This window comes from Struthio camelus, chromosome 18 (assembly GCF_040807025.1).
Source record: "Struthio camelus isolate bStrCam1 chromosome 18, bStrCam1.hap1, whole genome shotgun sequence".
NCBI classification, from domain to species: domain Eukaryota; kingdom Metazoa; phylum Chordata; class Aves; order Struthioniformes; family Struthionidae; genus Struthio; species Struthio camelus.
In genome coordinates, this window is record NC_090959.1 from 17,355,084 (window position 1) to 17,377,271 (window position 22,188).

Here is a 22,188-nt window from a genome sequence, read left to right on the forward strand (position 1 = left end):
AGCCTGGTGCGCGCCGGCGCGCTGCTGGGTCCTGCGAAGTCACGGCAGCGAAGCTCTGTGGCCCCACGCGTTCGCACGGAAAACCGGTGGAAAGTCATGCATAAGCAGTCCCAGCTCCAACTCGGGAGCTGTCAGAAGGAGGGTCGCCTGGCTGAGGGAAGGAGAATTTTGCCTATACATAAATAGCCACCAAAATAGCTGAAGGAAAGCAGAGGGAAACAAGTGGGAAAGCAAACAGTGGTTTTTCTAGCCGAGCCTGCTTTGCTTCCTATGTAAGAGTCCCTCCTTTGAGCAGGTAGTAAATGCTGTGCTGGCATGAGCAGCTTCTGGAGAGTCCTTTTTGCTTAAACATCGAGTCCATCACTGCTGAGAGTGCCCACCTTGCCTGCACACCTATAAAGCAGCTCGGGGTGGCCCATATCCCTCTCTGGGCACACCTGATCCCACCAGCAGCGACATCCCAAAGCACCAGAGAGACACTGGAGCACAATTACAGCTCTTTAAGGAGTCAACAAACCTTCTCTTTGAAAACAAAAATGTCTGAAAACCCCAGGCATTTACGGTCTAGCTCCTCACTAAAATGCCTTAGAAAACCAGGCATAGCATCTTCTCAGCATCAGATGATGTCTCTGTTAAGGCAAAGCCCAACATTGTGCACCAATGGGCGTCCATGTGGGGCAAACTACGACTATTACCTTCCTACAGGCAGGCTTCCTTCCAGATGGTAAATTGACTTCAACACTGGAGTCAAGATTCAGCGGGGAATGCAGGAATTTGGAGTGCGCAAAGGGCTTTGAGCTCTTCCTGGGGATTAGGAGGGAGAACGCTTAGGACACGAATAAATTCCATAATGCCGAATAAGGCATTTTGTTTTATGGCTTTGCCATAAGAACTCATCTCTGGGTGTTTATAATCAGCTGAACTAAACAGAAATAAAGATGTTGAGTTTTTCCTCATCAACTTTTTCTTTTCTGCAAAAAAATTGCCACTGCCAATAAAAAAATCCCTCCTGGTATTACCTGAGTAAGAATATTGATCTCAGTGCAGAGAGCAGACACTTTTCCTTATTGCACAGCTCGCTGGCTTATCCATCTTTCCTGGCTGCAGAGTATTGTTTTGGTTTTATTTTCAGAGCACTTCTGTAATTCATTGCCATGCATGGTCATGCCTAACCCTGCAATGCCTAGGAAGAATAGGGGAATATTTGAGAAGAGCTTATTTCAGTCCTGCATCTGACACTACCTCTGAGAGCAAGTAGCAGCCGGGCACCACTCGCAAAACCAAGCACAAGATCTGCCTGTTGCGACACTCGGAGCAGCTTTGGCAGCTGGCAGGGTTCCAGGAACTCATGGTCATCTTCCACTGCCAGTTTTCTATCATTTTCACATCTTCAGTTCCTAGGTTGCCTCCAGACAAAGCCAGCATAACAAAAGTTCCTACTGACCTCAACGAAAGGCTGCTTCAGTGTTACTACATGCATTCAGCCGTGGTTTCAGCAGGAAGAATAAGCCCGTGCGCGAACATCCTGGCAGCTCTGCTGTTAAGACAACCCACTGATCCACACTGTTAAGCCTTTCAAATTCCACAGTGTTCAAAGCACAGGAGTTTTATTTTTTCCTTTATTAAAGCACACAAGTAGCCACCTAGGAAATTGTCACGTACACTGCAGTAACTGTAAAATCATATGAACACAACCATTTCAGAAGAGAATTAAAGAGCCTGCATTTCAACCAGCCAGCTGATCACGAGCCTTTAATTCCATAGGCACAGTACAATAAAGCTTTTGCTTTCAGGTTTCTTGCTCTTATAACAAACTCCACTGAGCATTGAACAGAATGTCTAAACACATTCACTGCAAGGGCCACAGAATTACCCAAAAGCTTAGTAAACACATTTATCAAGTACTTGATTATGCAAGATCATTGCAGCATTGTCATTATAACAAAATTATAAAAATTGCCAAATACTGATATATTTTCAGAGGACATAAATCTATTTAAAAACCCAACTGAGAACGACAAAGGGAGGGCAGCTGCTCCTTAGCCAGCCACTACCAAACTCTTTCTTGCTCCCTGAGGGCACTGCAAGAAAAGCCCCACGGCCATTCCACAGCTTTATGTACAAACGCGCTCGCGGCTCTGTCAACTGCATGACAGCTGATGGGGTCAGAAGAACTGAGGCTGTTCACTGGCCAACGCTTTTATTGAATCCGTGAGCATAAGAGCCCACTAAACTAATTTTCCAGGGGCATGGATGCAGCTTGCCCGCAGTGAGGTTCTCAGGCAATACTTTTTAGCATGCTTGGGGTTTTGGCCTAGGTAGTTGTATGAAATTTCCCAGTTAGTGCTTGGGGTAAACGTCCACTGCAAAGTGCTTAAAGTGCCCAGATTTCCTCTCCCTCCCTCCCCCTTTATTCAGGCAAAGTGCTATTTGTAAAGTTGTCTCTGGTATTCCTCCAGCTTCCCAATCAAATGCTAATCAGCAAGAAAATTCTTCCAGCTTGTGCAGTTTACAAGGAATGTGGGTCCTCTATGTGGGACACTGGAATTGCATCTATATTTTAAGCCCAACCATAAGGGAAACTCTCTAGCTAGAAATATAACATTGAATTCTTTTATATAGCATTTGTAAAGAACATGACAGCATTAAAACATTGGCAAATCAATACATTAAAAATACAGAATCTCAGACCAGAGCACAAGAAATATATTCACATGAAAACTGTACAGTTCAGATGCTGCTGCCATCTCTCACACTGGAGTTGATCACCCATTTCCAAATGGAGATTATCGCTTTATTTCCCAGTCAGCTCCGCTCACCACTACTCCTGACAGTTCGCAGGGCTGCTGCGGGACGGGGAAATACAAGCCAGCCCTCCCTGCCCACGCAGAGGGCACTCCGAGGCCAAACTCTCCAGAAATGCTCCCATTTCAAATGAAATAACAGGGCATTTCATTTTACATACATTTCTGTCCTACCAGGGCAGGATCTACAGCTGGCAGGAGGGGTGGCTCCTCAGCAGCATCTCCCAAGCTCTCGAGGGGAAAGGGGCTTGCTCTTTCCACTTCATATGTATCATTTCATTTAAAAGAAAGACAACCCCCACCTTTTTGGTATGTTTTGTACACCATTTCTCACGTGGAGCCGGTGGGAACGTCCTAGGCTGCATCCCTCCTATCAGAAATGTTGTCTTTTTGGAGGAGCTGCCATCCCAGCTCTTTTGAAATGACTTTCCCCTATACATAAATACATGTTCATTTAGGTCACTTCCTTCCCTTCTCCTCTCACGAGGAAAGCTCTCCAAGGCATGCTTGGCAAGATGAAATCCTATGATATATCTGTACCTACAGTAATATAGAGAAGTGTATGTGTCTATATAGATACGCATTGTCCATTATTTTACTGAAAATACAGGGTTAAAAAAGCAATAGCAGCATGTAAACAAGGATTTGTGTTCATTTTGTCTGTCTTTCCTTCACCTCTTCCGGGCTACATTCATCAGTTTTGACAGTCCCTTCTCACCACCCTCGTCTCCCCTTGAGGTGGAGGGCTTATTGCAGGGCTCTGGCTGCAGGATCTGGCGTTGTTCTTGTCCCCAGGCTTTGAGCCAAGACTTGCAGTCAGGCACCTCACCCGGCTCCGGACAGTTTGGATTTCCCTTTCTGCCAGTCTGTTCTCTGCTCCTTCCCTACTCCCTTCCCTGCATGATGACTCATCCTGGAGATGATCTAGGGTTTTGTCTGACGGCTGTTCCCCACGTTGGCTTCAGCGAAGTCTAATTTCAGAGCAATGCCGCAGGAGTAAGATCCACACGCAAGTGCCTGGTGAGCCAAGAGCATCTTAAACAGCTCAAGGAGGAAAAAGCATAGTTTACATTTTGTCTGTCTCCCAGCAGCAAGAACATAAGGCCCAGGAGCAATGCCTGGCTTAAACTCCTTGATTCCTGAATTCTTGATAACGTTGCAAACCACCACGGGTTCTTAGAAATCAAAGGGCTGACTTCAAACACGTTATTTAGTGCAGAGGGCACTGGAATTAAAAATGCATCAAATCGGCTCACTTTTTCTGCATGCTCTTGCAGGATCCAGTTTTCCCAACCCCCAAAATTGCCTCTGAGGTTTCTTGCCTCTTAGTTTTGAGGTCCTGCTAAAGAGCCGTAATCTGAGTTAGCTCTGACGTGGGGGTGGTTGGACTCTGCTGGGCAACAGCCACCATGGGAATTTCCATGCCTAGTCAGGCCGGATTGTTAGTCCCCTCCGAGTTCTTGCAGGCGTAAGCCACATCCTTGGCAATGCTGCACATCCTGTTGGACATCTGGAGCTCGGTCCTGAAGGCCGTGGGGAAGCAGAACTTCTTGAAGCACGCCTTGAAGTTCTCATCCAAGAAGGCATACAGCACTGGGTTCAGGCTGCTGTTGGCATACCCCAGCGCGGTGCAGAAGCAGGAGATGGCCAACTCGAGCTCGCTTTCTGCCTTGGCACCCAAGCACTGGACCAGCACAAAAATCTGGATAGGAGTCCAGCAAATAATGAAGACTGCCACCACCACCAGCACCATTCGGGTGATGCGCCTCAGGTTTCGGTCCTTCTCCTTGGAGCCTGAGAGGACACGGACGTTCTTGAGTCGCCTGATCATGAGGCTGTAGCAAATGGTTATGATCAACACAGGGATCATAAAGGAGAAGAGAAAGACACATATGCCAAACACAGGATCCCAGTAATCCACAGGTGATGGGAGTTTGATCAGACAATCAATTTCTGCAAACAAAAAATAAAGAGGAGGAAAGGTCAACAAACCTATACCAAGAGCAAAAGCATCTGTACATTCAGTGTAATTTAGGTACGTTTGCCCCTGGAAAAGCAATGGCAGCAATGCAGAGAGGCAAGGGCAGAGCGCAAGGAGTTAAGATAGCTTGAGAGCTGGCAGCTTAACCCACTAAGGGAACTGGTACCTCTCTCCAACAGCTGCCCCAGCCCAGAGGCTGCTCTGGCCACCAACACCTCCCTCCCCTTGGATGCATTTTTACTGACCGTTGTTTTCATTCTCTGCAGATCCCATCACCATTGCTGGGATGCCAAAGACAGAAGCCAGCGCCCAGATGCACACGTTCACCACTTTGGCCTTGTGGGGAGTGCGTATATCCAGTGCTTTGATGGGGTGGCAGATAGCGATGTAGCGGTCCACGCTCATCATTGTCAGGGTGAAGGTGCTTGTGAACATGTTGTAGTAGTCTATGGAGATGGCAATTTTGCAGAGGACATTGCCAAAGGGCCAGAAGCCCAAGAACGTGTCTGTACCCTGAAAGGGTAAGGTCATCAGACACAAGGTATCAGCCAGAGCGAGGTTAAAGATGTAAATGTTGGTCGCTGTCTTCATCTTGGTGAATCTAAAATGTAGGAATGAACAATGATCAGAGCTCCACCTGATTCCTAATTAGCATTTAAACATACTGCTTAGTTGGAATAATCCCATTTCTAGTCTCGTAAACCCCAGGAGGAACAACATGAAGTTTAAAAACTTTCATTCCTAAGCATTTCATGCAAGTGGACACAGTTCTGCTTCATATTTTTATTCTTGAAGATGAAATACCAGAGAAATGATTTCATGTAATGGCCTGGAAAACACAAGGATGGTTATCTTGCAAGGGGGCGAGGAAGGGCCATGCTAAACTGGGACTTTAGGATAAGTCTCTCAAGACATAAGATTGTCCAAAAGGCCTGAGAAGAGGCAGAGGGGGAAAACGCCATGAATACATACAGACCTAACTCACAAGATTTTCTAGTTTTCACCATATTTTTGCAGTTAATTCCCCTTAACATCACATTTTTCCCCTTAATGTTGCAAAAAGCAGACATCAGAAACTCTCTACACAAGTAGCTCCCTTACTTATCTTACTTACATTAGGAGAAATACAGAGAGGAGGGAAGGAACCAGAAGGAAACCATCTCTCCATAAGTAATGGAGTTGATTTTAAAGCGTGATCTAGAGTACATATGTCTTGCAATGGTTCTATAAAGAGCACAAAACATCTGAAAATAAGCAATAACTAGGGCCCTAATACATCTGAATGAAACTTGTAAATACTAATTGCACGTACAGCAGTAGCCAAGGGCAAATCCATTACCAACGGGTGGATGAAGTAGCAACATCTCCTTCTAATCAGGAAATACTTTTCACAATCCAGAAAAAAGAAAGCATTTAGAATTGCAAGCCAGAGAAAGTGATTACCCTCTCTTACATCAAAGGGCACGTTTCTATCCAGAAAACATTTCAGGTGATCATTTCGGACAGTGCATAAAGCTGATAAAAAAAAATGCAGTGAAGATGTATTTTTTCAAAGTGAAAGAGAAAGACTTACAGGTTTCATCCTGTTTGGCATCTGAAGAAGGTGATGGGTAAGGAATTGAAATCTATCGAAGAATGCATTTTGTCATTTTAGGAAGGAGATACTGTATTTTTCACACATAAGAGAGGTTGAACACCACCCTTTTATTCCTACCTCCCACAAGCTTATTAACATACAGTTCAACCCAGCTCCTGCAACAGTACAAACGGCACTTTGACGGCAATCGGCTTCACGGGCAGAAAAAGCTTATCCGCACAAGCTGCAAGTGAGGACCGCAAAAACCTGAGGCTGTCAACTCAGAGTGCGCTTTTTGAAAAATGACTTCAGTAAGGCTAATCTAGGTTATCACATATGGCTTCATCATCATAAATACTGGTGAGAGCTCTACCCAATAAGCTGATCTGAAAGGCATCATATGCTCCAGAGGCAAGCTGATTAGCCATTTTGCACAGGCTTATAGCCAAAGACTATGGCTAATTCAAGCTGTCAAGCCAGAATGGGCGAGACAGCCGGGCCTGGCTAATGGCAGCTAGAAACTGGTGAGAAATGAGATTTGAATCAGACATAAAAATATCCAAATGGATTTTTCTAAAGAAAGATAATTTTCAGATAAAATTATGAGTCAATCCAGTTCAAAGGGGTTTTTTGTCCTTATTGTATTGCTTTTATCAGGAGAGATATTTGAACAGACTGCCCCAAAACAGGGTTTGCCTTGCTCTAACGTTTGTCATCTCCACTTCACAAGTAGGGAATGAGTCAAAGAAATGCGATCACCTACCCAAGGTACACACAGAGCCTGCAGAACTGGGAACTCAGCTGCAGCCCCTAAGCCTAGTCACAGCCGCATGACACGTCTCTCACAGACATAGCGAGAGCTAAAATATAGAGGTAGTGTTGAACCTTCCAGACATTTAGCATTTGCTATACTAATGGTCTTTATGTGTGCCACCTCTGGCACCATTTCCATAATGTGTTATTAACCAAGGGCGAGTTCATTTCAGGGCATCACTGAAACCCATGAACTACTATACAATCTTCAGTTTGATATATATTGGAATATTATAGGGTTTGATTTGACCCAAAATATTTTTTTTGGTCAAAGTGATGCAGAATAGCAAAGCACACAACTGCACACCTCAATCAGCACTGCACCCTTCTCAGATAATCTGAGCTTCAGCTCCTAGCAGATGACTGGAACGCTCGGAGGAATATCACGTTATCGCTCCCATCCTCTGAACTCTATTGAGACACACAGCAAGGTCTGCAGTGGTAAGAGCCAGGCAGTTCCCAATCCAGAACACAAAGCCTACATTTCTTAGGGCTCTGTGTTCGTATTAGAAGTCAGATGTCTGAAAATGCTATTTGCCAGACTGTGGCTTCAGAAAGCAAGAATAAATGATCTTATGTTTGACCTTAATAGCCTGGGGGAGCTTTTGAGGCAGGGGAAAGTTGATGGAAGCCCCTAATGTAAGCCTGGGTCCAGCTCCTCCTGGCCCGGAAATCACAATAACCAAGCACGCTGGTGGTGCTTAGAAAGCCAGCTCAGATCAGATAGACTTATATAACGCAAAAGCAGTCAGGGAAAAATACCAGCATCTTTCTCGTTGGGAAGAGATGAGCAAGCAAAACACCTTGCAAATCCAATATACCCAGCAAGTTGCAAGGGCTTGAGGCAACTTTAGGACTTCCTAAGTAGTTTTACACAGAATGCAAAAGACTCCAGGGCCATGTATCCCAGAGCATCATCACTGGAGAGGTGGGTTTTGCTTTTTTGTTTCAGTTTTTGCCCTCTGCATAAAAGAGGCAATCTGCACAGGGGGCATGAGATGGGTCTGTGAACAGATACAAAGACTTTCTGCTCTAGGTCAGCAGCCTAAGTCAGCAGGGGAAAAAAGAAATTAAATCACTTCCATATTCACCCACACTTAAAAAAAAAAAAAATACACAGTATTGTCAGCTCAGGCTTCAGAATACTATCCTATCATCTAAGGCTGTCTTAACAAAGGTGTCCTGGGAGCCATGGACTGCCTTTGTATCCTCTAGACCTGGCTGGCCTTGCCCAAGCTTCCCAAAGGTCAAGCTTGTTCCAGTCTTTGGTTTGAATTCAGACCCATCTTACAAAAAAAAGTGCATTCATCAATCTGGGTGTCAGAAAACAGTGCTCCAGCCAGCCTTACGGAAAACACTGTTAGAAAGTGATACAGCAAAAGGGTGCTTAAACTTTGCCTTGGCATTTAAAAAAGAAGAGATTCCAGGCAATTTCTGCACTCAAGTTACCCAAGTCAGATTGTTGGCTGTAACAAAAATCATTTCAAGACTGCTTCAGAGAGTCATTTTTCTTCTGTATGCTTGGCTAGGGCTTTAATCATTCCCATGCTATCTCAGAGATCAAATGCACTGCTTTGTCAAAAAAAAAAAAAAAAAAATCCCACAGAGGGGTTTCTTTCCATTGACCTTACACTGTTAACGTGCCCTTTGCTCACCCAGTTCACTAACTGACCCAGGGCAGGAAAGAAGCTAAGCTGAATTTCTTCTGCAGAGGGCCATGGGTCCCCACCACTCACCACATGTGACACAGCAGGCGCTCGCAGAGGAAAGCCCGCTGCCCTGGCCAGCAGCAGCTCCGTTACCGCAAGGGTGCAACAAGCAACCATCTTGCCGAGATGCACTGCAAAGCTTATGTAAAATATCCTTTCAGGAGAGTTGGACTTGGAAGCAGGCTGGTATGCCCCTAACTCCGGCTTCTTTTAGAAACGTTCTAATTTGAGGGAATCATGACTATTTTAGAACAAAGAAAGGACACTTAATCACTGGGAAACAAAAATATTAGGAAGCATTTTTTGAGCAATGGGAGAAAGAAGAAACGATCCTCCCACTCCTACCACTAGACTGAACCCATCCAGCATCCACAAGGTTGGACATTGCCTCCACGAGGGCCAACGTTGCCTCCACGTGTACCCCTAAGCAACGAGAAGTCCAGGACATCTTAAAAAATCCTAAACCTAACATGCCTAGATTGCAAACTTCACCTTCAAGCTCTCCCTCTAGGCTGCTGTTCCACCACATGAGGAGGCCTTGCTGGACGAGCATTGCTCCAGCTCCCCCAGGACAGTGCAGCAATAATTTGAGCAAGCCCAAGTGCAACACGTTTTGCTCAGCCTGGACCTGCCATGCTCCCACAGCCCTGCAAAACCTGCTCTGTCCCGACGCGCAACCCCCTCTCCATGGGCCACGTTGGAGGCGAGCAGCCTCTCCTTGCTGCCTCTGACATGGGGAGGCTGAGAGGGGGCAGCTGGCCCTCCACCACTTCACCTCCTTCAGCTGACCTTCGCACAGTGTCAGAGGCTGGTTTTGTGCTCTTGCAAGGTGGGAAAATTAATTTGCACCTAATTACTTTTAGCTGCACTCTCTGCACACTGAGAGCCTACCACTGTTATTCCGACCAACTGATGTTCCCAAACATTTCCAGAATGTTCAGTACAAACAAAAATCAATTAATCGCTTCTCTGTGGACTTTTTCTTTTCCCTGGGTACTGACAGTGTTCTCTCTTAATCCACACAAAAAGACAAATTAAAATTTCAGGCCTCAGGAGGCACCGTTCCCCCCCACCTGACACAGCCATGACGCAGATTAGCCCATGGCCCCTGTAGAGGATGTTAGCGCCCAGCTGAGACATTTCTTGCACCAGGTCACAGAGGCAATTTCCTAATGGAGCCTCTTCCCCTAGGGCTGCTCTGCCAATCCTCAGCTCTCCACCCTGCTCCATCTTTGCCACAAATATCATAATTTTGCCCCACTCCTGTCTTCTCTGAGCTCCTGAAGCCTAAGGGGAAAAATGTACTGATATTAACTCAGCATTTAGCTTCACCCTACTTTTTGCTAGGTGGACTTCAAGTGACATTACATAGGACAAAGCCGTGCTCCGGCAGAGGAAACCCACTGCATGGAAGGAGGGGAACGGGTAGGCAACGTCCCTTCCTGCCTGCTGGGCTTTGAGCTCTGGTTTTCCACTGAGACAGATCCTGTCCCTGGCTGAGCCTCCGAGCAAGCTGCAAAGCCATCATTTTGGCAACGCTCCCCAGCTTTCCCCCGGCAGAGCCCACGGGGCAGCAAGCGGCTCTGCCAAGCCCCGGTGCCGAGACACCAGCCAGCTGCAGCAAGCAGAGAGCTGCACCAGGGCTGAGAAAGGAGCCAGGACGGAGGGAACACGGCAAAACCCACCACCCCGGGCAGCCGCCAGCACTGCCTCCAGGAGCCCGCCGGCTCTAGGAGCCTCTCCCTTTGGCTTTTCCTAATCGCAGCTAATTGAGATGCAGACAGCGCTGCTCACCGTGGCACGCTCCTCCGTCCCCACCCGGCACTTCCAGCCGCGGCGCAACCTTTGCCGCCCTCCCTGACGCATGCAGGTCCGCAAAGGGGCAGGGAAGCAACACGGAGCAGAAAAGCCTCGGGGAGGATTTCTGCAGAGCTGCTCCGACCCTCTGACTGTGCAAATCAGTACCAGCTCCCTAGCATCTCCACCTCCAAACGCGGCCTCAGCCCACATATGGTATAAAGCTGATATTCGATCTAGCACGTACCGCCGTGATGTGTGCTACACCGTGCGCACGCCCGCCCCGATGCTCTCCGCATCCCTGCTGCTCTGATCACCGTGTCACAGCCAGGCCGTCTTGAAATTTCTATCCAATTTAAGCCAGTTTGCTCTTAATGGTGCAACAGGCCGGGAGCAAACAACAGATTTAAGGAGGACAAATTTAAATCATTTTGGACTAAGAGGCCAGATGCTACTGCAAAAGCAGCCAACAGCATAGGCACATAAAAGCCAATTAATTACCTGGCAGGACTGCAACTGCCAAGCAGGGGTTAAGGAGTCCGGAGCCAGCCAGCGCCAGTGCTGCTCCCCTGGGACAGGTGGTTTTCCTGCCCCGAGTCTGGCCGACAGGTCTGGGCGACAGCTATAAAAAGCGAGGGGTGCCCTCCTCCCGCCAGCGCTCCCTGGGGAAGGGCCCAGGGAGCCAGCACAGGCAACATCATGCTGCCCCACTGCTGGAAAGTGCCTGTGCCTCACATGCTGGCACACACACGCATCCCTGTGCAGTCACCTGGCTGGCTGTAAGGAATACCACTTTGGCTTAAAGAGGGCACTTTGCATCCATTCCGCAGCAAAAAGCTTTGAAGTCCTGAGTGCAGCAGGTCTCTTTCGCCCTCGCCTTGTCGGGGCCCTTCTGCTGGCCACGCACCCTGTGATGCTCATACCCTCAGCGTTAACCTCCTTCCTCTACAAATCTCAGCAATTGTCTCTTTTGCCATGGAAAACCAGAAGCCGAGCACGGAGAGAGCAGAAGCGCTGAGGTCTGGCAGCCTCACGGGTGTCTGTGGGGCCAGCACCGTATTAAACACTCACTCAATCCCCACTCCGAGATATATGGCTGGTCAAGGCTCTTCCATTAGAGCTTTCTATTAAGAAGTCAGCATCGTTGAAATGTCATAATTAACTTCATTTTCCACATCACATCACAGCCAGCTGCCCTCGCCCTCTATTTAGAGATCAATACCATTTTCAGACAGGATGAATTACAGCTCAGCCATCCCCACCCAGGAGGGGAGCGCAAGGCAGAGCTGCCCTGGGCGACGGCAGCTGCTGAAACCCAGGTTTCCCACCTCCTGCACAGGGCAGGGAGGATTTGCTAAGTCACTTGTGCCAGATCTTCGAAGCATCAAATGCCAGCGTGGGCACCTACACCACGGCCGATGCAAAGCTCAGAGCCCTGGCGAGGTGACGCCATCGCAGCCCTGTGAGTGGTTCTACCTTCTGTTCTGCACAAAAAACACGCACGATCAGGGATGCACAGCTTGTCAAAACCCGAATCTTGGCTCCGAGGCCCTGTGGCCGGAACCGAGCCGTGAGGCTAGTGAGCAGCTAGCAAGCCTTGCAACGCCCCAGGTCTGGGACCCCCCCCCCCCCCCCGCAGCACTCTTGGGAGGGCCTCACCAGCTCTCCTACAGCAGGCACGTGCAGGAGCTTCCCGCATCACCCTCGACAGGCGGCTCGAACACGAACAAGAGCCCCGGAAAGCCCAGCGCGAAGGACGGACATAATCCCAGAGCTGCTCCATGCAGAGCCCTGCCATGCGGCAAGCACATCCTCACCATGGCCCAATAAGCTTCAGAAAGAGCCTTTTTAATTTTTTTTAAATGTACATAGCCATCTCAAAGCAACAAATAAAAGTCTAGGGGGGCCTGACAGCTCTAATCTGCCTAGACAGCTGCTTAAACTACTCTGAAACTGTGTGAATCAATACGGAGAATTGAACAAAGCTCAGTGCTTTGTGGAGTGCCCTGGGCTCCCAGAAAAACCTGGTTTCATGCAGGACGGAAAACTGGAAAAATGCACTAGTAGAGGAGAGAAGACCCAGAGGTAAGGGAGCAGCCGCTGCACTGATGAGCGGCAGCACCCAGAGGGCCCACACGGACCCCCCGGGAGAGCCCAAGCAAGGAGAGCAGAGCCAAGGGACCGCATCCTCCTCACGGCCGAGCGTTACGGCCATCAGAGGATGGAGATGGGGACAACAGGGGACACCTCGTCCCCGGTCCCCCTTCCCTGCCACACTGCCAGCATCTCCCTCCCTTTCTCTTTTTTCCCCCAAAAGGCAGAGGTTCTGGCCATCCTGCATCACCGAATTCAATTATCAGCACCTTGGCAGCCTGTTTTCTCCCCCCATACCCTCTCTGCCGCATGACGTTCAACTTTCCCATTAAAAGCAGTAGGGGAAACGCAGAGGGGCAGGGAGGCACGAGCTCAGCCACGAGAAACGTGCCCGAGGAGCAAGGGGACGGAAGCGGCTGATGGACACCTGCCCACAACAGGCCCTTCGCCGTCCAGGAAACAGCGTTCGCAACGAGAGCCCTTTGCCATCTCATCCAATTAGCGCTGCTCAGCGCTAGAAGGGGGATTGACAGCCACATGACAGCTGTAGCTATAAATTAATCATTCCAAATGTTAAATCACTCCAGATATAATAGAGATGTAGGCTGGGTTCTACAACAAAGGAGAAAACCCAGAGGAAGCTTTGATTTTTTTATTATTATTTATTTTTGTCTGAAATACCAAGAGGATTTTCAACTTTTCCCTCAGTGCTAGAAGAAATTTGTTCAAGATGAACCGGCAACAAGCCTTCCCGAAGCCTCCAATTTCCTTGAGTGCCGATAGTGGTCTTTGTTTCCCAGTGAGCTGGGAAACCAGGAAACAATTACTGCCTACATCATAGCACCGCTCTTTTTATGGAGGATAATACGCAGGCTGCTTGCAGGTAGCGCCAAAAGAAACACAGCTTTTGTACAACGCAACATGCCTACAGATAGGGGTGTAACTCTGGTTTTACTAGTTTCTCTTCCATAAATGGAAGAGCTATGACCTCAGAAGAATTTCAACGCGCTAAAAAGATATAGTTTAAGACACAGAGCCAGGAAGCACCAGCACTGCCATGGGAGAAGAGCTGCTCTCGAGAAGTCAACTAGGCCAGGAGCATCCTCCTCACAGCTCTACTTACTTGGCCGCACAGCTCTGCACAAGTTTATGTGAGCAGGGTTAAGAGTTTGGAATATTGAGCTGAACAGTTGGGCAAGGAGGAAAAACCTTCTGGAGAGATGACCCCAATTTCTGCCACCTGCTGACCCACAAAGGGCTAGCTCCCCAAGCATTACCCAGTATCAGCCTCAGCCAGGAGATCCTGATGGGGAGAATCAATACGAAATTGCAGCCTTAGACATATGCTGCTGAGTTATAACATTCCTCGGCACACGTTACTGAAATGGCCTCTCCAGGCTCACGAAGAAGTTTTGGAGAAAAACAAGTGATACAAAACACCCTATAGATATTTTAACAATATAGGCAGTTACTAAGTGGAGGGAGTGGAAGAAAAAAGGTTGGGGGGGGGGCAGCACGGTGAGGGCACTTATTCCAGGGCTAAATCTCACTTTCCTTTCTTGGGTCCCATTTATCCAACTGGAAGATGGGAGTCAGAAAAGAACAAAAGAAAAGCTGCTATTTTGAAAGTGTGGCCTCGTACCACCATGTGCATGTCCACCTTGACCTGACTGGGATGCTGGTTCGAGACAGCTCATATTCTTGGCAATAAACTTGCCACAGCTCCAGGCAGGGGCCAACAGGGACCTGCAGGCTCCTTCTCCTGGTACATGCCCTGTGCACTGGACAGCAGGAGCAACTGCTCTCCCCAGGGCCAGCAGTGACACCCATGAACATGAACCAGTGCCTGACCCACTTCTGCAGGGACAAAACAGCAGCTGTTTATATCCCACAAGATCTTTGCAGTTGGGGTTGAAGTTTCTCCCAGGGCTGCTTCTTCCGAAATGCTTTAAGATTTGTGTATGCTCTGTGCAAGGGCTCCTTCCCCTCGCTCCACACCAGCTGTCAGTCCTTCCTGGGGAGTTACATTGCCATGAGAGAGACCTTTCATTTGCAGAGATTCACACCCAGAAGTGATTTACAGCCCAGCAACAGCAGCAAGGGGATCCTCCAGCACTGCTTCTGCTCCTAGGGCACAGGCTGCTCTTGGGGATGCTCCAGCCCCCGGCACAGTGTGGGGGCCAGGGGGGACACAGAGCTGGTGCAGACAAAAGTCTGTCTTACATGCACACAAACACCATGCCTACCCAAACAAATGCTACTATGCCAAGCAACATCAAGGCAAGGACTATCCAAACCTGGCAGTGCTGCACCATAAGCCTCCTCCCTCCTTGTCCCCAAACTCCCCCATGCTGTTGTGATCCCAGCCATAAACTCCTCTGCAGGAAGAGCGCTGACAGGCAGCCTGATAAACTGTAATGTCTCTTTGCCCTTGCAGAAAGATGTAGCCTCCGTTCAGGCCTGTGATACTGCAGACCTTGTTGTGCAGCCTCTCCCCTGGCTGAGTGTGCGCATTCATGGGAAAGATGCTTTGGAACCAGCAAGATTCCCAGCAGGAGCTAGACTTGATCTCAGTGTCTGAATATCTGCTAAATATTTTCATCCATTTTGTTGGAGCAGAAAACAAATCTACTCAGTCTTTTCTGGGCTGACAGCATCTACCTGTACCAGGAACCTGTTCTGAGACACAAAATGGAAGCTTGCTCTTAACATCCAGGATACACAAATCAGAAGGGAGTTGCTGGCTTTGGATACAGGATCACAGCCTTGATGTACACAAACTTATTTTGTGCTTAAAGGAGAGAAAAAGGTTTCCACTTTCAGAAAACAAGGTGGTTTAACCATAGCAGAGCCAGACATAGGCACTTAAAAAGCCAGGAGCATGGCTTGGCATGCAGGAGGCTGGGCAGCGCTGCTGGACTGGCACACGGTCCTTGCTCTGTCCCTCTGCAAAGGTCTCTGCTCTCCCAGCCTCAGGGCAAGGAGCCTGCCTGCAGCCAGACAAGCCGCCCTCATCCCCACAACATTCTGTCATATTTTATTTACAGCCATAACTTCAAAAAAAGTTTTTCTAGCTACATTAACAGTTTTCCCCTGCAAAAGTAAGACGGAGCCACCCAGCAAGCCCTTTCCCTGGGAACTAGATTCTGCTTCAGAAAATGCCAACTCCCAATGGAGCGGCACCTGCAGCCCAGGCTGGGTGCACTCTTCTGTGCTGGACATTGCACCGGAGGGAGATGTGCCATTAAAGATCAGGCATACTCTGGAAGTTAAACACTCCTAGTACTTTGCCCTCCACAGAGGCATCCAGCTCCATGCCTTACAATCTGCAAACACCACCGCTTTTTTAATAGATCCGATTGCTCTATTCCATTCTCTGGGTTAAACTTTAGGAGGCACCAGAGGGCAGCTGAAAGAGCTGATGAGAGCCTTCATCATGCCTAGGAGGGGAGAAAAACAAATAAAACCAAAGCAATAAAATGAATGCCACATCTTTACCTCTACAACACATAGCAAATACCAGGGAAGCACCTGTCTGCTTCAGCCAGAGCAGACTTGGAAGGGAAGGGCTGCCCCGCTCACACCCCTCTCAGTAGCCTCCATGGCATGCTGTCTGTGTGTCCTACCTGACGATCACATACATGACGGAGCAGTTGCCCACCAGCCCCACGATGCACACGATGGAGTAGACAACCACGATGGTGATCTTGATGCCCAGTGGCAGAAAGCTGTCCCCTGTGCCGTTGTTGAACCAGTTACTGGGGAGAAAGCTCAGGTTCAGCATGGAGGAGTCATTCAGCAGCTTTCTCAGGTCAGGGTCTTCCAAAATATGGGCAGGGAAGAGAGGATCCATTCTGAACCACCAGCCTGTGCCAGGGACCTGGGGCAAAGAGACAGTTTTAAGATCCACTGATCAAACAGCTAGCGCGGGACCGCAGCAAAGCGCGTGCATGAGAAATGCTGGGGGAGAGGGATCATTTATGGCTAGGGAGAGCACAACTCCCCCCCCCCCCCCAAACCTCCCCAAGATCATTCTAATGGGATGCAACCTTGGTGCATCCGTGAGCACACAGGGAGCTCACGCATATCTGCACACCGCCAGCGCAGGGGACGTGCCGGCTGCGCACACGCCATCCCTCCCCACCACCCGATGCTCCCACCTGCCCGCTCCAGCCCTGCCGCCTAGGTGAGTCCCCGCCGGCGGCCGGGGCTCGAGCACCGGCCGAGGGAGGCGAAAGCCGGCAGCCCCGCTCGCCGCTTACCTGCGCGCAGGCTCCGCTTCAGCGCGGCTCCGGGCGAGGCTCGGCTGCCCGCGGCCGCATGCGGCGAGCCCGGCAGAGGCACAAAACCGGCTGCAGGGCGCTCCCGCTGCCGCCTGCCACGGGCTGCGGCTCCAGCAGGCGCCGGGTGGAGGGGGGCAGAGGATGCTGCTGGCAGGCAGGGATGCTGCCGGCGCAGGGGGCTGCACCCCGGAGCCCACGTTTTTAACGAAAAGGGAGGGTTGGGCGAAGAGGGAGGGAGGCAGGCAGGAGCGCGGCTTGGGCAGAGCCAGCCCTAGCTGCCTGGTTTCTCCCACTGCGTAAAAAAAGAAAAAGCAGGAGGAGAGAAGGGAGAGGAGAGAACAGGGGAAAAAAAAAGCAAAAGCACCAAGCGAAAAGCAAAAGCCCACACCTGAGAGCCCAGGGCCCCGCCCGCCCCCTCGGCGCCGCGGGCCGGCTGCGCCGGGCAGCTCCGCGGGCGCGCAGCAGGGCAGCGCCGAGCACCCGCACCCCCCGACCTCCCCCCGGTTTGCACCTGGGAGCCCCAAAACAAAATAAGGAAGCAAAATTGCAGAGATGCTTTTTTTTTTTTTTTTGGAAACGCGACGACTTGGGGAAGCAAATCCCACCTTTCTCTGCAATTGTGCAACCTGAAGGCTGCGCTACCGCAGCGGAGCCAGAATGGGAATTTGGCCGAGAAGCTACAAGCAGGCAGAGGGCTGAGAACTGGACCGAGAAGATAGTTATTACCTAGAATTCTTTTAGTGAAATTTGTTAGGGGTAATTTTTGCAACCCGAGACATTCTGCACTTAGGATCAGAGTTACAGTAGCACATTTATTTTAAAATATGCCTTAGTAAATTCATTAGGTTAGGGTGGGATGATCCATGCAAATCTTAGCGTGTCCTCCCCTTCCCAAATCTGACCTGATGGACTCGGTGCCTAGGCACTGCACTGTGCCTTCAAGTCCACTCAGTTCAACACACTCACCTTTGCACAAACAGGGTGTAAAGAGGTCTTCCAGCTCTGCCCTCAGTTAGACCCCAGCTTGGGGATGAGTTGAGTGCTAAAAACTAAAGCCTCATGATCCAGTGCCTCCCTGTTTCAATCACCCACCAAGTTCCCCTGGAGAAGTCATTCCTCAGTAGTTTGGGCTGGTGCGTGGGGAAGGCAGAGACACATGGGACAAATCCAACTCAGAGCATATTACACTTACCCAAAAGGAGACGGAAAGAGAAGGGAAATAGGCTCTTTGGGCAGTAAATTCTGCTTCTCTTTCAGAGCCTGCTGCCAGCCCAGTGCAGAGCTGCTTGGGACCCACTGGACTCATTCAGAGCTAGCCCCAACTGCCTTAATTCCACTTTAATGCATTCCTGGGGATATTTACACATAAGCTGCATCTACCTTACATGTTAAGGCAAGGTAATTTTCCTGATGGTTTCATAAGAATAGATCCTAGTTCTGACAAGGAACAAGGGGAAAGCATGACCCGTAGATGAAGCCCTCCTGTAAAATATAGTCCTAGTCTTTACAGGAGATTTTTTTGGTCAGTGCATTAACAGTGCAAGATAAATACTAGACATTAATTGTTAACAAATTGATTTTCAAAGGCTGAAAGAAGGACAGCAGTAAATCAGTGCAGGAGAGCATGGCTGGACAGCCCAAGAGCCTGTTGGGGAAAAGTGTTTGCAAATTCAGCTCTGCTCTCCTCTGCTGGCTCTCACCCCAATAATTGCACTTAGCCCTTCAGATACCCATTTTATGTTAATCCAGTGCAGCAAATACAGCACATTACTCTGCTTATCTTGTTGCAGTGGTTGTCTTAACTTGACAGAGCCTAGCATTTGGGGATGAGTGATGTGCAGGGCTGAACAAAAGGGATGGGCACTGCCACCTTGAACTATCAAGGCATGGACCTGGCAGTTTCCCACCCACACCACATACCTATAAGCCTACCTGATCTACACTTAAAACTACCACTACACTACATACAGTTGTGGATAAGCAAACTATCTATTTCAGGGTAACCTAGTTCAGTATCAATAATTACATCTATAGCTGTTTCAACTAGGCTAACTTTTCAAACACTACCTCTAGGTGTAGGGGATGTTTTGCAGAAGATCTCCCACAGTCACCTGCATTTCGCAATAGCAACAGCCCACAGTTTAGTTTTTTTGTCTTCTGTCAGGAGGTGAAGATTTCTGTCAGAGCTGTTTTGCCACCTTTAGTGCTGTTTGCTGATCTGTTTTAATCAAGGCCATTAGGAGCAGAGAATTAATTTTAAAAGATGCAAAATCATTCTTCATACAGAAAAGCAACTGAGCTAGAGAGGAAGACAGGGAGGAAGGCTTGTTGGGAAATGCAGAGTGGGTCCGAGAGGTTGGAAAGGAAAGGCAGGAAATTCAGCTGCCACTCCTGGGATGGTGAGTGGCTGCCAAGTGTCTGTCAAATGCTAGTTAGCAACATTTGCACCCTAACAACTGGCAAGCCACTGATGAGCAAAATTTGATCTTTGGACATTAATCTTTGCATATTATAAATTTAGCAAGCAAGAGCAACATGCACACAACAGGGAGCCATACAGCCTAGTTCCTCCCACCACTGTCCAGGTCCTGATTTTCTGATCAACGGGTCCTTCATTTTCATAGTCAGCTGTTTGTTCCTCATAACCCCAAGTTCACCCTTCCAACAAAAACTGCATCCTAGAAACATTTTCTCTCCTTCCCCATTTTGTCCTCAAGAGCTTTTCCAAGTTCCCTGTCCTGGCTCCCAGGTTTTGCTAAGCATATAGACAAAACCAGGAAGCACCAACACCTACTCAGTCCTGTGCTGGCCAGCATTACTCCCGAGCACTGGGAAGTCTTTGAGCATCACTGCTCCCTCCACTGAGCCCACAGTTAGCACAGACATTACCTTTGTCTGCAGCTGGTAGGAGAGAACAGCACGAGCACTTGCTGCAGCTTTCAGCAACACAAACACTAAGGAAACATCGAGACCAGGTATTGGGGTTAGTTTAAAAAAAGTCTGCATGACAGCTACAAAAGCTGCAGAGCAAGAAGAACTCCTTCAGAGCTGGCAAATCCTCAAAGGAGACACAGAAAACAATATTTAGGGCAGCTGAGCTATGAAAGAGCAAGGGGACCTCAGAGGACAGGGGAATTGCTGCTCACTCCTGCACTGGCTCCAGAAGAAAGAGCAAGAGACATTTGGTTCAGTATAGGAAAACTGTGGTATATAAAAATCACAAATGTATGGCAAACAGACCATCAGAGAAACCAGCAGGAAGTAAGAAGGAAAGGTCAGAGCAAAATGGAAGAAATTGTCCCTTGGGCCCAAAAAAAATGCCTCCCCAGTCTCTCTTGTACAAGGCGATTCTGCAGCATTTCACAGAGATAGTGCTGACAAATTCTTTTTCCCTGTGCAATGTTATAAGTCACACAACAATGCAAAGAGGGATCCCAAAAGTGAATGATTTGTTCACATCTCTGAAGGACTGGTTTGAAGAACGAGCAATAACACCTTTTAGAGGGGGACATTGACTTCTTCAATATCTACAATGTACAGTCATTATAGCATCTATGTTTGCTCCATCAGACTCCTTTTAGAGATGGCAGAAATCTCCATAGACCCCTTTTAACAATCTTAAGCATCAGAACTAAAAAAACAAAGAAAAATAACTGTGCTCACAAGGCTGAAACTGGGACTTGGGAACAAATGCACTGGAGAAAAAAGAAGCCCCTCCGCGATAGCCCCAAAGCCCCCATTTCCCTCCCACGCACGCTGCGCTCTTGGGAAGAGCACAGTTGAGACAGGGTTTGGGAGAGGACAAACCCATGCAGCGGGATGAAGGTGCAGGGTGCTGCTCGTCTAACAGGAGAGGCACCAGTCTCCCATAAGCCCGTCTACTCTTAGACTCCACTATAAAAACAAGCCCAAGCACTTGCATTCAGACAGCTTTTAGCTCAAGCCAGCTGGTCTAACCCCTCCCAGTGCGCCTGAACAGCAGCCCCACACTGCCTGCTCTCAATGCCCACTGTGCCAGGCATCACAGGGATCCACACACTCTTCTCTTGAAGACTGGACACGGCTGCATCCCTGCTGTCTGCAAGCAAGTACTGGTCTGTAGAAACAGGAATATTATACAATAAAACAATTTCATGCAAGAGACAGCTGTTCCCCAGGGCCATCTAGGCAGCAGAGCTGAGGTCAATTGATTCCTCTTTGCTAAAATAGCAGGACAGTGAAACAAGTATAATTTGTGGCCATCTCAAGCACAAATACACAAGGCATCTTTCTGCTTCTCTTCCTCCCATCTTTGCCCTTGCATTGGCCCTCCAGCTCCCAAGTCCAGGACCCCACAGCATTACCATGCCAAGAAATGCATCAAATCCTGCAGCATTCCCTGTGATTGCACAACAGGAAGAGCAAGCCATTTAGCTTCCAAAACTTGAGCACAACTTTGCAGGACAAAGTGCTTCTGCCCTCCTACAGTCCCTCCATGCTTCCAGCACACCTTGCTCACAGGACATGTTGAAAGGGAAATCAGGGGTCTGAACCCCTTAGACTACAAGGAACAAGAGGCCAATGGCAAGGAAAGCACCAGATTTGCTTAATGCTAGCAGCTGCCTTCATTTTGGGTAAGGCAGTCTGCAGCATTCACTGCTTACAAGTGATTCAAATTTTTGGTGAGAGTACAATCCACTTATTTAGAGCAAAATCCCTCAAGCTCCAACAGGAGAGAGGGAGCACACAATGCTACTCACTTCACTGATATTTCATTGTTTGCCATCATTTGCTATTTTCCAGGGAGTGATCATTTCGGGGGATTGAGGATGAAGCCATTAAAAATCCTCTCTGCAGCATCATATTCTTTTTTACTGTCTCATTCCTCCTCTCCACCTCAAAACCACAGACCTTGAAGAAAGCAAATCCTTCCACTCTTCAGAGACAGAAAACCTCCGTCCTCCTGCTATCACCTCAGAGATTTTCCACCATTCTGGGAGTAGGCACCTGGCATCCAGGACTCACTGTTTATGAGTCCTGAGTTATCTTCATAGCACAGCAGCACATAAAGGAGGAAACTTTTACCCTGAAGATCTTACAGTCCAGATGCTGGGAGAGGAAGGCGCCAATTCAGGAAGAAGTAGTGATGACT

General features: G+C 48.7%; 1 protein-coding gene across 1 annotated transcript; it reads right to left on the reverse strand.

Annotated features, from left to right (window-relative positions):
- Positions 1-1,590: 1,590 nt before the first annotated feature.
- On the reverse strand, positions 1,591-17,431 carry OPRL1 (opioid related nociceptin receptor 1). The gene is made up of 4 exons (XM_068912573.1): positions 17,037-17,431; positions 16,401-16,654; positions 5,031-5,386; positions 1,591-4,757 (listed from the first exon to the last, which is right to left on the reverse strand). The coding sequence occupies exons 2-4, from the start codon at positions 16,625-16,627 to the stop codon at positions 4,234-4,236; spliced, it is 1,107 nt and encodes a 368-aa protein (XP_068768674.1). The 5' UTR covers positions 16,628-16,654; positions 17,037-17,431; the 3' UTR covers positions 1,591-4,233.
- Positions 17,432-22,188: the final 4,757 nt, after the last annotated feature.

Excerpts from the sequence above, each read along its gene's own strand:
- OPRL1 (XM_068912573.1), bottom strand. The coding sequence starts at position 16,627 with ATGGATCCTCTCTTCCCTGCCCATATTTTGGAAGACCCTGACCTGAGA. Across the intron at positions 5,387-16,400 it reads GTCATGTATGTGATCGTCAG|ATTCACCAAGATGAAGACAG; the intron begins GTAGGACACACA and ends CCTACATTTTAG. Across the intron at positions 4,758-5,030 it reads TGCAGAGAATGAAAACAACG|AAATTGATTGTCTGATCAAA; the intron begins GTCAGTAAAAAT and ends TTTTGTTTGCAG.